The 14,974-nt window shown below is 37.8% G+C and overlaps 1 protein-coding gene across 1 annotated transcript in view; it reads left to right on the top strand.

Annotated features, from left to right (window-relative positions):
* The window catches only part of plxna1a (plexin A1a), a 278,302-nt gene that overhangs the window by 163,888 nt on the left and 99,440 nt on the right, over nucleotides 1–14,974 (top strand). Inside the window, exons 6-8 of the mRNA XM_006631093.3 lie at nucleotides 2,043–2,166; nucleotides 3,749–3,902; nucleotides 5,933–6,032. Coding sequence (XP_006631156.2) covers nucleotides 2,043–2,166; nucleotides 3,749–3,902; nucleotides 5,933–6,032 — 378 coding nt within the window. The remainder of the gene's footprint in view (nucleotides 1–2,042; nucleotides 2,167–3,748; nucleotides 3,903–5,932; nucleotides 6,033–14,974) is intronic.

Here is a 14,974-nt window from a genome sequence, read left to right as displayed (position 1 = left end):
TCTGTAATTAGATACTTGTTTCTTGTTTCCACAGAAATAACCAACTTCATTAACCTTTGTGTAGTTCATTCAAAGTTTCACTGACAGAAATTACATTTTTAGCATATTGCTATGTTATCAACATTAATAGCAAAACTAGTTTTCTATTTTTTTTCTTTGTGAACCTACAAAAGAATCATAAATGTGCTTTAGCATAGCATTAATTGATCAGTTTATGCTGAGATATACAGAACAGGTTAAAATATGTGAGTCAGAGGTGGTTTAGTTCTTTAAATGAAAGAAGCAATCTGTACTGATTGCTCGATGGGGAGAAATCTCAATTGCTCATAATTATTTGAGTAAAAATGTAAGTTAATTTAAGGTGTGTTAATTAAAATAGCTCTGCAAATGTTAGCAAAATTATTCCTCATTTGAAAATGCTACAGTATTTTAATTTTGAAGCACAGAATTGGAAGACAATCAGTATGAATTCAAGCAGACTGTTTTAAGTCCTCCCTTGGTCATCATCTTTAACCTTGTTAATAACATGAGTTCAAAGTTTTCAAACGAGTGGAGGCCATCTGGCCCACCTACCTATTTGGTACTGTTACAGTATTTATCTAACAGTAGCAGTTGATCTACCAATGATTTCTGCTGTTTCTGCCTTTGTGTAAAGGTGTGTCTTCTTTTCTCAGTTCTAATTGCACTTCCTTTTCATTCGTCTAGAGCTTTAGTATGTAGAATGAGAACATCTGCATTTTTCTGTGGTTCCACTGTGGTCCTGGTTTTCAGATGTACTTTAATGCTTGTTGTGTATATTAACAAGAGTAGAACTTTCTACACCTGCCTGGATACACCTATAGCATGGAAATGTTTTTGTGGGGTGGTGGGGCACCAACTGCTTCCCAGTTATGGAGTACAAACTTAAGTAAGGCTTCCCAATCCAAGTCATTTTGGACTTCTGTCCAGTCATCTGCTGTCTTTTTTAGGTAAAGCCTAGCATCTGTTGTCTTTGTTGCCCCATGTTTCTGGCTTCATTTCAGAGCCACAGGCCTATTGCTCAAAGAGAATACAATCACAGGTGTCTCATGCCATGACATGAGTAATGATAATTGTCACTGTTTTTGCCGCAGCTTTGAATTTATTGCAATAACAATAAATAAAGGGAAATCTCCGGAAAGTGCCATTTTTTTGCTGACTTAGTAAATTGAGACTGAAAGACAGGATAGTTGGCATTTTTCTTTTGTGTCGGGAAAATGGCAGAGTCAGCCAATTTTAATACCGTAAAAGCATATTTATTATTTTTATTTAAAACGGTGGACGTCAGCTTTCCTTAAATTCTGTGCATAACGTGTTATAATAGCCCTGAGATGGTATTTCATTGAAGATGTTCTGTTCACTCAGCTGCTTGCTGGAAGGACTGAAAGGTTATCATAGCCCCCTGAGAGAAGTTGATATGTGTGGTGAAATGAAAGCCCCATGCATCTGTGTCTCCTATTAGAATATATAGTATATAAACCTTTATTTCTGCTTTTCCTTAAAGAACCCACTGATTCAGGTATCATTAAACCAATAGACTATGGTGATTTTAAATCTGTCATGCTCCACATCTTATTTGGGGATTTTCCTTGCATGAGCCACTGATTCACATATTTTGTAGTAGACGCTAGCGTTCATAAATATGATGTACATTTTGACCCAGTGTCCAGCCAGATTAGCACTAGGTAATAAATGATATCATGTGAAGGTTCTTGGCATTCAGAAATGTCTGTTCTGACATTTATTATAAACTCCTGTACAAAGTTACACATTTTCTAACAGCAGGAGTTGTTTCCCAAATGCTTATTAATATCAATGTTCTGAAGTCAATGTGTTTTTTCAAGGTTTGACAATTATCATGTTTTGCCAGCAAGCTTATTTAAGAAAACGCACACAAGTGCTGTTCTCCAGAATATGAAATGAATCTTGAGTGGGGCCAGCTGAGTTGAGTACAGATCTGCCCCCCCCCCCCTTTATTTTTAAACCTGTTCCCTGAGGAAGTCTTTCTCCTCTGTCTCTTTCAGCTGTTCCCGCAAGGACAGGTGCGAACGGGCTGATGAGCCCCAGCGCTTTGCCTCAGACCTGCGCCAGTGCGTCCAGCTCAGCGTCCAGCCCAAGAACATCTCGGTCACCACGTCTGAGGTCCAGGTCAGTGCTACCACATTCCATTTCCATAGTTTTGTACAGGTTAGCATCCATCACCAGCCTCAGGGTGTGTGTGTGTTCCCATCACCCTTCGGTACAGGTGTCTGAGCCAATGACAGTGTGTGAACAATACCTAAAAAGTGTGGGGAGGGCAAGAGAATAAACATTGCTTCAGGCAGAGTTGATATTGGGTTGGAAGTCTCATCTATCTCCAAAACTATTTTGAATATGACCTGCTGTGAATTGCTGTATGTGCCAACTGCAGACTTTAAGCAGGACGCATGAGCATCTTTACCAGCAAAGCTTTTCTTAAGAAGCACATCACAGTTTGGCAACACAGACCAGAGTTTTCTGACATGCAGACAACTTTGAAAGGAAGCTATGGGATAGAATACAAGAGTCTTTTCAATGTCAGCCTAATTAAGTTATGTCTGTGAAACAGTAATAAAAATATGAAAAATAACCAGTTGATATTCTTTTTGAAACAATGCACAGCAGCAGTAAAAAGAAAAGATACCTAATTTAATACTGAAGTTTCAGATATTGCTAGCCTTCAAGAAGAGAGTTCTCCTAACAGAATAAGAGGAAAACTAATATCTAGCATACTTAAGAACATATCCTGATGTGAAGGGTTTTGACGGCATTATTCTAGTGGCGGTTTCATTTGTTCAGTCCTCAACGGCCACTGATCAGCTGGTATTAGTTTATAGAAAAAGTTAGTTGGATAAAAAAAGTTACTGCCAGTTTGATCAGCATATTTTAATCGGCAAGACAGCAATGTTGAAATGGCATTTGACAAAAGAGTAAAAATAATCATGGTTCAGTCTAAAAGATTGTTTTTTTTTTTTATTTAGCAAAAACAGAATTTGTACGCTGCCTTAAAATAAAACAGTGTCAGTTAAACTAATAAAACATAAAATGTCCAGTTGCCAAGGAACAAGTTGAAGTTAATTCCAGGCAGAAAAAAGAAACATTTCAGCCATTTAGCCTCTACAAGTCCAAATAGCTGAAATTTTTTCTCTTTACTTTTCGAAGTGAAATTTACCTCTTCTTGATGCCTTGCAGCTTGCATGCCGACACAGTTCCCTTCTCTAACCTTTTCAAAATGTGTAGTTGGCAGGTGAAACTGAATAACCCTTTTCTGTGTTTTGTCATAGAAAAAGTCAGACAGTTTATCCATATTTGGAATTCAATTATCGGAGTGGAATTTTAAATTTAGCTTGAAAAAGGAGCCCTTTAAGAAATAAGCTATTTGTCAAAGCATATGTTTTACATAATTAAGATAATCCATATGTCCTTTATCAATGTTTACTTATTTTTATAAAGTTATCATAGTAGTTTAGGATATATTGCGAGTGTGGCTGCCGGACAGGTGTTGGGGGTTACATTTTGCTGTCTAAATAGAACAGTTAAGTACCACAAGTTTAAAAGCGGCTGAATGTTATCTACAATAGAAAAACCCATAGCCTACCATTCTGTAAAGAAGGGTTTGCTGCTGTTCTCAGGTTTATTGAAAAATCTTTACTTGTGCCAAAGCAGGTCATTCTCACTGTTGAAATAACTGATTTTCTGTGCCCTCTTATAGCTGGTTCTACAAGCACGCAATGTGCCTGACCTCTCAGCTGGTGTCAACTGCTCCTTTGAGGACTTCACAGAGAGTGAGGGGCGGATTGAGGGCGGATACATCTACTGTCTGTCCCCCTCTGCAAAGGATGTCATCCCTATCACACGTGGCCAGGGTGAGTGTGTGTGTGCGCTCAAGTTTCTGCAGAGCTATCTGGAATCCGGAAGAAACTCGTCGCAGTGCTTAACAGTTTCTAAATCGTTTATTTAATGTATAATCATAATGTGTGCATAACAGTAAAAAAGCATTTGCACATTCTGAAATTTCTCATACAATAAATGCATTAAGAAATAAAACACTCTTTAAAAGCTCCACCGTATTGCAACCAGTAGTTCACCTGCCTTACCTCCATTGGGTAAAGTCAGTAAGCAGTGGAATATAATGAGAACACATTTAGCTAAGTAGGCCACTGAACAAGATGTTGAGATAGGTGCCTTCTCCCTGTTTGTTTGCACATTGAGTAAAACAAATTGTAACAACGATGACATTTTATTTGGTTTCATGGTGTAGCTCATTCGTGGAAGTCCAGAGCTCCTTGAGATACATTTTCTTACACTGGATTTCTGCCTGTAGTGTATGTATTTATACTGTATGTGTATATTAACCTGGTTTGTGTATGATGATGAATTCTTTACAGAATTACATGAGGAAAAGTACTGTCGTCTGCATGAAAAGCTTCATTAAATTCTAGTGTTTGAGCCCATTGCACAGTAAATTGTATCCTGAGCTGTGACATTATGACTGTAAACATTTTTATACACAAATCAGATAAGTGTAATTAGAAATAAGCTGTTTTTCCTTCAAGTCTTAAGATGCAGATATCCATATCATTTAAGGCACACAGCGTTGCCTTGATGAACAGAAGGTCAGAGCTGCTCTAATTAGTCTATGAAGTCTAGAAACCGTCTGGAAGAACATACTGCACAGCCTCATCAAGAAAAACTGCCGAAGTGCAAGAGAAGGAAAGCTGTTAAGCATTCTTAGGGTGAAAAAACAAATTGAGACTGAAAATGTATCTCATAGTACATTCAGTATGTCTAGGTTTTATTCTATCACTGGAAACTAAAATCCGATATTTAAGTATTAATAATAATGTAATGTAACTCTATTTAAAACCCAATATGGTTTTATGCTTTTAGTTTGAAGTACATGTATATCCATTTTTTTCTTCATGCATTGAACGTGATAATCCTGCACTTTATTTGCTAGACTTACTACCTTTTTGACTTTCTAGAAATTATTTCAGTGCACTTGTGCTGTAATTATTACATTGCATATTTATCAAGCGACTTGCAATTCCATCATTAACTTATACAGATACTTAACTCTTATAAGTATCGCAATTTTATCATCAAATGTGCATCACCTTTTCCAAAAGTGTCTGCAAAATGCATACATAAATAGCAATGGTGGTGATATTATAGTATGCCCTCTACACTTACTGTATCATTTCATTCCTTTTGCCAAAAGAAGTAGGAATATATGCTGACAAATATTACAGTGAATCAAAACAGACAGACCTCATTTGCAACTTTTGATTTTTATCCAGACAGTGTTTCAAGTAATCATCTCCTCACAGGTGAACCTGTTTTCCCCAGCCCAAATAACCTTAACAAATTAAATATTCGGGGGGATATCTTCGTAGAAGCATTATTAATTGAAAGGCTGTCTCTCTATCACATCCGTTTATCAAGTGTATAATGTGGGTCCCATTAACTTCCTTTGAGGCCTCAAGGGGAGGGATAGCATTGCAAACAGCTGTGCAAAGTACATCTGATGAATTGATACCAGTCTTGCATCAAATGACATCTAACCCTGACAGTGTCAATAGGTTGTTTTACTATTTTCCCTCTTTAGTGTATTGAAGTAACAAAGGCTTCACTCAATAAGGATTGTATTTAATGAACACCAATGCAGCAAACTATTATAAGATCGACTCAAGTTCTTCATGATTGAAAGATATTGTGAATCAAGACCCTTGTCACTATTTTTCCCAGCATGTGAAACGTTTTTCAACACGTTTGTGTTGTGCAGTTTCCTTTGATTATGTACTTCTGTCCTGTGGGATGAAGGGTACTGTGTAAATGCAGTTATTATTTCTCCACAATTATTTTATTTGTTTTTCACTGTTTCTTGCCTCTACAGGTGATAAGCGGGTGGTGAAACTGTTCCTCAAGTCAAAAGAAACGGGGAAGAAGTTTGCGAGTGTTGACTTTGTATTTTACAACTGCAGTGTTCATCAGTCGTAAGTACTATTCCATTATAAGATGAATTTATTTCTAGAACACAAGACACTCGAAGCTTGATTTGCAGCCTAACAAAGAGTTTCTGTGGTTATTGATAAATCTTGTTTCACGAATGGAAAGCTTTCATGGGGGTAAAAAATCTTAGAAAAGTGTGCAAGACGCATGTACTGTATGTTCTAGATGGTTGTTTTTCTTTCCTTATTTCACAAAAAAACAAATTCCTGCACTCCTAAAATGTCCAAAATTGCTTATTTCACTGGTGATTTTTTGTTGTTGTTGTTAGCTTTTGTTGTCCCAGGTTTATTTAACTTGCATTCTCATAGACCTGTCCTACTAGTATCTGGTTTCGGACGTAGGACGCTTACTGTGCCTATGAGCTGCTGCCAAGCCTGTAATGTTGCAAAGTGATGTTTTAACACCCTAGTTAAGTGGATGGGTCAGGACGAGATGTAGTCAGCTGGGGTTTCACTCCAGATGGCATGCTGAGAAGGGCAGAGCTGTCTCCAGGTCCAGCTCAGATGATCCGAGCAGCTGGCTGGGGATTATCCCTAATGGCTAGTCTTACCACTGGTTCCTCAGTTGCGAAGACATAGGAGTGCTAGCTACAGGAACCTGATATTCACTCATTGCACATCTAAATAAATATTGTATGACTCATAGCACTATCTCCAGCTTAGAGGATGAAAAAATGTACAGTTTAGTGTTTGGGGATCTTGCTTTCATCTTGGCAGATAAAGGAAGCAGCTCCTGTCTAATGGCATTGATGTGGAACCGGCGAAGTTGTCTTGTCACATTGAAACCTGATTAATCTTGAACTGTGTAGTGCTTGTGTTTGTGTCTTATTTTTACAGGCTGTGTATAATTTCTTTTTAAAAGCAGCTCGCTACTAGCTGTATGATTTCATGCATCTCAACATTGCTCCCTAGAATATCGGGGCACGTCAGACAGTTCAGGTTTCGCAAGATGCCCATTAGGCAGGAGTAAACTGATGATATTCAACAATTATCTGCTTAAAACAGATTTAGTAATTACTTAATTTCCAGTGCCTTAGAGGGCGTTGTGGTCAATTTGAAATCCCCTTGCATCCAAAGGCGTTTTTTTCCTCTGTTATTTGTATTGCCTGCCTACAAAAAATGTGTCCATCACTAAATGGAATTTTCGATTTATAATTTAATTTATGCTTAATGTTGTGATGCCGTATTCAATGAATATTGTTCACACCACTTTTCTATTTTAAAAACCAACCATACTGGCGAGGGAGGTGTGCTGCTCACTTGTAAATGGCGCAGTTCTCAAGGGTGTAGAAGTTTGAAAACAACAAGTGGGTTTTTGGCAATTCACACTTTTTACAGTGTGAATTCAAAGAAGTGCGTAGTTTAGGATGTTGCAGTTCAAGTGAAAACTTGAACTGCAACATATCCTAATTGTATAGAGCCATAGAAGGTGTACACATGATCAAAGGAATCTCTTATACTGACATTTATTTTAGCAGAGTGCCTAGAACCAAATAGCAAACATCAGAGAATGTGTGCTTCTTTATGATTACACATTTTGAGTTTAAGCAGTCCAGGTAAGTAAGGACGTGATGTAAGCACACCATAAATATAGTTTCCCTTTGCTATGATGCAATGGAGGCTATATATTGAATCAGTCGCTGTCTGGTGCTAACACTGTTGAAAATCACATCACTAGCTTGTTGCCACATTGGAGGGCTTGACACAATTGAGTTAGCACCTTTGTTCTGCGTCAAAAGTTTTTGCAGACCTTGGGGCCTAAGTCGCCCCGAATCAATGACTTTATAGCTATTGAATTTCCCATTAGGTCCAAGTAGGGTCAGAGCCCTATCTGTAGCTCAGTGTCTTTGTGATAGTGTTGTTATCTGAAGGTCTTCTTCAGTATGAGAGAGAGATAGTGTTTTCTGATGAATTCAAGTTTCCCCAGACTGGGACTCACAACGGTTTCATGTGAAGGCATCAGGCCATTCATTACTTCTAATAAATATGTTTTTCCAAATTGCCGTTTTTCGCCAAGTGTATACTGAATATCTACCCAGAGGCCTGTCTGAGTAATTGTAAAATATGAACTGTTCTACATTCATACCTAGAGATTCAAAGGGAAGATTGCCACTGTACCACTCCACCTCTCTCTTATCCTCTGAAAATGTCATCCCACATTAACTCAGTTTAGGTTTGATTGTCCTCCAGCTGTGCTGCAGAAGAAAGAATATCTCCGTACCCCCTTTTTCAGCTGTTTAAAATGGCATACATTTGCATAGTAATAACTTGCTAATTAACATCTATCTTTGCTGAGTTAACTGCTGTCCCACTTAGCAAAAACAAGGGAAAATAAAATGGAGAAAATCACTTGGAGCTATAATTACACCTTAATTAAATATTTCTGTGTTTGTTTTTTCCTGAGCTTTCTCTATGATGGTTTATTGAGGTACTGGGGTCCCCTTTTCTTAGGAAGTTAAGACCAGGATGATTCAAAGAAGATGGTTTTGGTTCTGAAAGCCAACAGAGAAAATCAGGTCTCAAAATTAATGAATTACTTTAAAAATGCAGTTAATGAATGACACTTTTTTTAAACACCATTGAAAGTCTTAACTTCAACAATGGGAGGGTATTTTACATAACACAAACCATAGCATGTTTAGCTTTGAATGCAATGTTTAGTTTGAAAGCCTTGAACGGGTTTTAGTTAATAAACACCATGTGAAGATAAAAATGCTCCATTTCCTGCCCCATAGTAATCTTTTTAACCCTATAAATCAAAGTATAGATCAAGCACTTTGCTTGATTACATAAATACTAAATGCTAAAGGTCATACAGTATATCTTTCTCTATCTCTCATCTTGTAGTGCTCATCAGCAGTATTTTTTTTTCTCTGGGATGAAATTCTTGAATTCCTTAAGTAAGGAGGTCTATAATTAATGGTTTCCACATTTGTTTTTCATACTGCTGTATACGGACGTACTCTAGCCTGGGTAAGAGAGGGATGTCATTAAGTCAGTTGCAGACATTGCTGGAGATACCAGTTGGTATTTACTACCAAATTATTTTTACTCACCAGGTGTTAAATGTTGAGATTTAAAGCCACTGTAATGAAAGTGTTGCAGTCATATTCTTCATTGTTTAAAAAGCAATCCCAGTATAAATGTAACTATGATGTAAATCAATTAAAATTATATTCAGAAACAATAAATTGGGTGCTTTAGATTGTGTGGTTAAACAGTGCATAGCAGGGTTTTGAAAGACTGTACATTATGCATCACCATTTCTTCCTACATGTTGGCATATTTGTTCCATTGTTTGTACCCTGCTGAGTTCTAAACTTATGCAAGTACATTGCCTCCGAAAGTGTTGGAACTGCAGTGATCATGAGGCTAATATGTATGACAAGTATAATGTGACATTTAAGTTTTGAGTAATTCTGTGCATACATTGGATCATAGTAGAACAAAAAAGGTATTTTTTTATTTGTTTTAAAAAGGGAAGAAACTGGGAAATTTCCTGTTTCCCCTTGTTTTATGCTGTGATGTGAGTGGTTGCCCATTTAAACATGGTAACACAGTTTGTAACTGTAAGGTAATTCTTAGATTTCAGTGATTTTGAATGCAGTATCATGAAACGAGACGCTTAAAGCGCTGATTTCCATATCCATTCCTCTGGAAAACGGTGCCTCTTTTGAGTTTTGGTACAACTCTAAAATGGTAAAAGCTCTAAAATGCTTTGAAAAATGTACCCTTCATGTAACTACCAGTTCAGACTCTGAACTGTCTGAACTGTTTTCTGTGCTCAGCACTTGGAGTCAGAAAAATACCCTGCCTTAGGTGTTTTTCTGTTAAGACATGCAGGAAAGTGAACTTATAACAGTTTGTTCTTAACTTGATTCATATATGTATATATAATCTATAACTGTAGAAATAACCTATATTACATTAGTCATAGGAAAAAGTGTCATAGTGTCATCTAAAAACTTCCTTCTTTCTTTTATTTTGTAGTAGACAATTTTTTAATTGGAGCAACATAGCTAAATGTGCTATGGAGCTTGGAAAAACATAGCTAATTGATAGAGTGGATAAAACCTCTCAAAATTACCCAATATAATAGAGGTCTCTTGAAACAAAAATTGGAAGACATTATAACTGCTGGACAAGCTGGCCAGCAGCCATATCACCCTGCAACTCACAACTGGCAACCCACTGAAGCTAAGCAGGTGTGAGCCTGGTCAGTACCTGGATGGGAGACCTCCTGGGAAAAACTAAGGTTGCTGCTGGAGGAGGTGTTAGTGGGGCCAGCAGGGGGCGCTAACCCTGCGGCTCATGTGGGTCCTAATGCCCCAGTGTAGTGACTGGGACACTATACTATAAACAGGTGCCGTCCTTCGGATGAGACGTAAAACCGAGGTCCTGGCCAAAGGGGTGTAACCCCGGCGTCCTGGCCAAATTTCCCAGCGGCCTTTATCAATCATGGCCTCCTAACAATCCCCCTCTATAAATTGGCTTAATTACTCTGCTCTCCTCCCCACTGATCGCTGATGTGTGGTGAGTGTTCTGGTGCACTATGGCTGCCGTCGCATCATCCAGGTGGATGCTGCACATTGGTGGTGGTGTAGGGGAGTCCCCATTACCTGTAAAGCGCTTTGAGTGGAGTGTCCAGAAAAGCGCTATATAAATGTAAGCTATTATTATTATTATTATTATTAAGTATATGAGGAAGCACTTCCTATCATGACACCACATTATAAAAGGAGCATTTCTATGCATATATTCCTGTCATTTAAAATCCTGTGTGGATCCCCCCCTTTTTTCTCTCGGTAGAGTTTAACCCACTTTATTTTTTAAAAGCTGCAGGCTTTTGTTCTGCACTCTGTGCTTGTTTGCTGGCCCATTTTGGGTAGATTTGTTGTTGTGTACATGCAGTGTTGAAATGGGACTTGGGACTTGAATGTGTAGGTTTTCCGTTTCATGAGTTCAATTTGTTAAAGAGCCTGTGGCTTGTAAAGTCCAACGTGGGCTTTTCTGCTCCTTTAAGAGTCTGTATTGGTTTCCCTTTTTCATTTGAATGGTGCTATATGAGTAAACGTTTCATACGTGTCTTAGGTGGGGCAGAGCTGAAATGAAGCTTTAAAACAACGCAGTGGGTGGACTGAGGCCTGTGAGGTCTAAAGAAGGCTTTAACAGATGGCTAAAGAAGCTGAGCATTTGATATGCAGCTGAGCTGTCTAAGAGACAAGGAATCCTGAGTTTACATAGCAGACAAATTACTTATTGTATTTGCCAGTTCATCACAACCCCAAATCCAGTGGGTCAGCAAAATAGCTTATTTCCATTGTGTTGGGAGATGATCTTTGACTTTGACTATGACTGTTCTTTTGTTGCTTTTCAGTGTCAAGTGAGTCAAGTTTTATATAATAAAGATGCTCATTGGGGTCCCCCCTACATGAAGGCAATTTGCAGCATTAATTTAATTTCTTCATTTGACATCAAATACGTTGGAAATAAAAGCTGAAAAGCTTAATCAAGCACATGACAGTGAATGCATTTTTGAATAAGTGTGAGAATAAATGTATACCATTGTGATGGAATAATGTCGCCATAGTATTCAAAGGTTAGTTTTTTCAACTGCAGCACAATGAAAATTTTAATATGAAAGGATTAAATTAATGCCATTTTAAGCTGTAAAAAAGGTTCCTTATTCACTGTACAGAATAGCTTCTTAGTGGAGAAAACCAGTGGGACACCCACATTAAAAAGATATAGAACTATAATGCCTCCATTTCTTCCCATAAAGCAACAGAGCGGCTTCAGAGAAAATGCTTGTAATATTTGTTAATGGTGTTTTCATTGGCTTTTGTACACAATTCCCTGTGGAAACCAGCTTTCAAGTGCCCAGGAAAGGTTTTCATAGGTCAGTATTTTTCTTTATTTTGTAAGTACTTTCACGACAGCTCTCATTCTAGAGCTGGATTCAGAAGAAAACACACATACTTCTTCCAAAATGGACACTGTCAGGCTACCTGCTGCTCGATAAATTTCAAACCACCCATGCCAACAGCAGGGCTGAGGCATCATGGAGCACTTGACACAGCTCTCTGCGATACCACTGTAAGTCCAGAGATGCATGAAAGGCTTTGCTTTTGTGTTGCCGAAAACCTGGCTGACTTCAAATCAGTACAACCACAACGCTACATGGCCAGTTGTTGCTTTATGAGGTCTGGTGAATTTGAACAAGTAATTATGTATTCTAAGCTTTAAAGTTTAAAACCCTGGCAATTTGATATTCTTTTAATCTGATGTTTTAAATATTTTATACTTTCATCATGTCATCTTAGAATTAAGTCAAGTATCCTTTGAACTTAAAAAGAGTACTTTTTTCAGGCCCTTAAAGTGCGTAATTCTGACAGTCCTGTCTTGTCTGTTAAAAGTTTTCCTTTTTCCATTGCTTATTTTAAGAGACCAGCAAAAACTATAATTTACTTTAAGTACAATTCTTTCTTCAAGAATTGGTTATTCTTAGCAAATTTTAATTCTAAAAATTATCAAAGTGTTTTGCTTTGGCAGCGATATTGGTGTTACACAAAGTGTTTGTTCCATCATTTATCCATATGGAGTACATTATAGAATGTAGCCATGACATCTTCCTTTTCCATTGTGAATGTAATGAAGATATTATTTTTTGTCATTTTGACATCTTGAGTGGTAGCCTGATTTTCAATAATCGTGGTATGGGGTCTTTTTTTAATCTATCTGTAAAGAATCAAATATACTTGGTACATTCGTCAGGAAAAAGACACATTTTGGATTAGCAAATTGTATAAAATAAGTCAGACTTCCATCTATAAAAGGTGTGGAGTATGTTTACACTGAATTCCAGTTCTGCAGAAAATGTGAAATCAAGTCTTTCTTTGTTATTGATATCTGCAGGGTTCTGCCATCTCAATTCCCATTTACAGCAACAGAACATTTTATTTAGCTGGTGGCAAAAAAAAATAATTTGACAGTAGGGGAGACCAGTGGGACATTGACAGTTCACTGAGAAGATGATAATGATAAATAGAACAACACTACTTATTTCTTCCTGGGACATTTTCTCTAAGCCACGGTATGTTTCGTAACTTATTCCTTAGAGAGCCAAGGGCCTTTTTTGTAGTTTTATTCTTTATGCTTGAACTGAATTTTCATTTGAGCATTTGAGTTTAGTCATCAGAGACCTGTCTTATTGTCAGGACTGTTGCAAAGCCATAGTTATGCAAGGGTGAGGTGGAATCAATGAGGCATCAGTCACTATATAGAACAAGAACATACTGTACTGTACCTTCCCATGGACACTCTCAGTTCAACACAGTCATCATGTTCTTGGGTTTCCAAATGTGACTGCCAAAATCTCATTCCCACTCCTGCTTGTACTCTCCAGCTATGAATATACAGTATAAACCCCCCTGTGAGGAAAAAAACAACTTTTTGATCTATTCTGCCTCTACGTCTTCCCACTGTGTCCACTACCATTTTTCTTCCTGGAGTTGATCTCCTGCCACTTATTTTCCCCCATGTTGATTGATGTTTCCTCTTTGCTGACTGAACATTTATCTGGCTGAGGTGACAGGTCCAGCCAGTGGGCCTGAAATGAATCTTCAGTCACTTCTATGTTATGTACTGTACTGTACACATTTTTTTTTCCATTTTTGACATTATGATATACTGTACTCCTGTTGAGGTTTAGCATGAGGCAGAACTATTTCTTAGACTTTTCTTTTACAGACAAGGGGAGGGGTGATATTTGGGATTGTTGAGATGATTATGTAAATTAGTAAAGACATTAGTAAATGTCTTTGTGTGGCATTTCCTAATTGTCCAATTTGTTGTGTGTGTTCCATCCTTTATTAATATGGAGTTCGTTATAGAATGTAGACATGACATCTTCCTTATACACAGTGGAATTTACCTGGTCATGATGTGAATATATTGTTTTTGTCATTTTTAAATCTTGTAGCCCAGATTCAGAGTTAACTTTGTTGTAATAGAACAGTGCCAAATTGGTGTATGAATCAACCACTTTGTGATTTTGAGAGATAGCTACTCTTCTCTATGGAGGCAAATGCAGGCAGTAATTGCAGTATCAAACGGTAAGCAAGGGGATTATTGCCAGGGTGTGGTAAAGCCAGATTCATAACCTAGAAATGTGGGGAGATTCAAGATTTGCCATAGAAAAAAAGTGTAGTGGAATGCTTAGTCTCTTAGTCCCTTAGTCCTTATTGTCAGGAGATAGGGGTTTCTGGGAAACTAGGTGAGCAGATCTTTATATTTCTTTTAAGTAGGCAAACATGTCTTGTTACAATACAAATAGCACTTCCCCTCAGTTCTAGCCCTGCTTATAGGTGGAATAAGACGTCCCAAGGCTACTTCACCTATCTGATCTAAATCTTGTTTTGAAGAGCGGTCATCGATAACTGAGTGACTGTTTCCCCTAGCTGCACAGAGGGCCAAAGGCTTTCAAATGATGCAGCGCTAACTATGAAGCTATAAATTAAGTCGACGGCCTTTCTGTCCCTGTGTCAGTACACAGTAACTGAATGTAAATGGGAAGTAAATTAAACACTACTGTGGAGTCTGCCACTTGAAGCTCACTGAGTGCTAATAAATGACAGATCTGAGGAGCATGAAAAAATCATAAATGCTTTTTTTTCTCCCATTCAATTTTCTTTTATCACATGCTTTCCTATATAAGTGTCGGGATTTCTAACTAGTGGGTTGTGGGTTCAAGTTCCTGTTACTTTTCCCCCCATTTCTCCAGTACGCCTAGCTGTATAAACGGAGACCAGCATTAAAAAGAAATAGAACTATGCATTATCTATAAACCTGAACATGTGCTGTTAAACGAATCTTTTCGTTTACTGCTATTTCATATGGGTGATGCTTTTATTCAGAGTGAGTGACAG

This window comes from Lepisosteus oculatus, chromosome 4 (assembly GCF_040954835.1).
Source record: "Lepisosteus oculatus isolate fLepOcu1 chromosome 4, fLepOcu1.hap2, whole genome shotgun sequence".
NCBI classification, from domain to species: Eukaryota; Metazoa; Chordata; class Actinopteri; order Semionotiformes; family Lepisosteidae; genus Lepisosteus; species Lepisosteus oculatus.
This window is presented reverse-complemented; position numbering and strand designations above follow the sequence as displayed.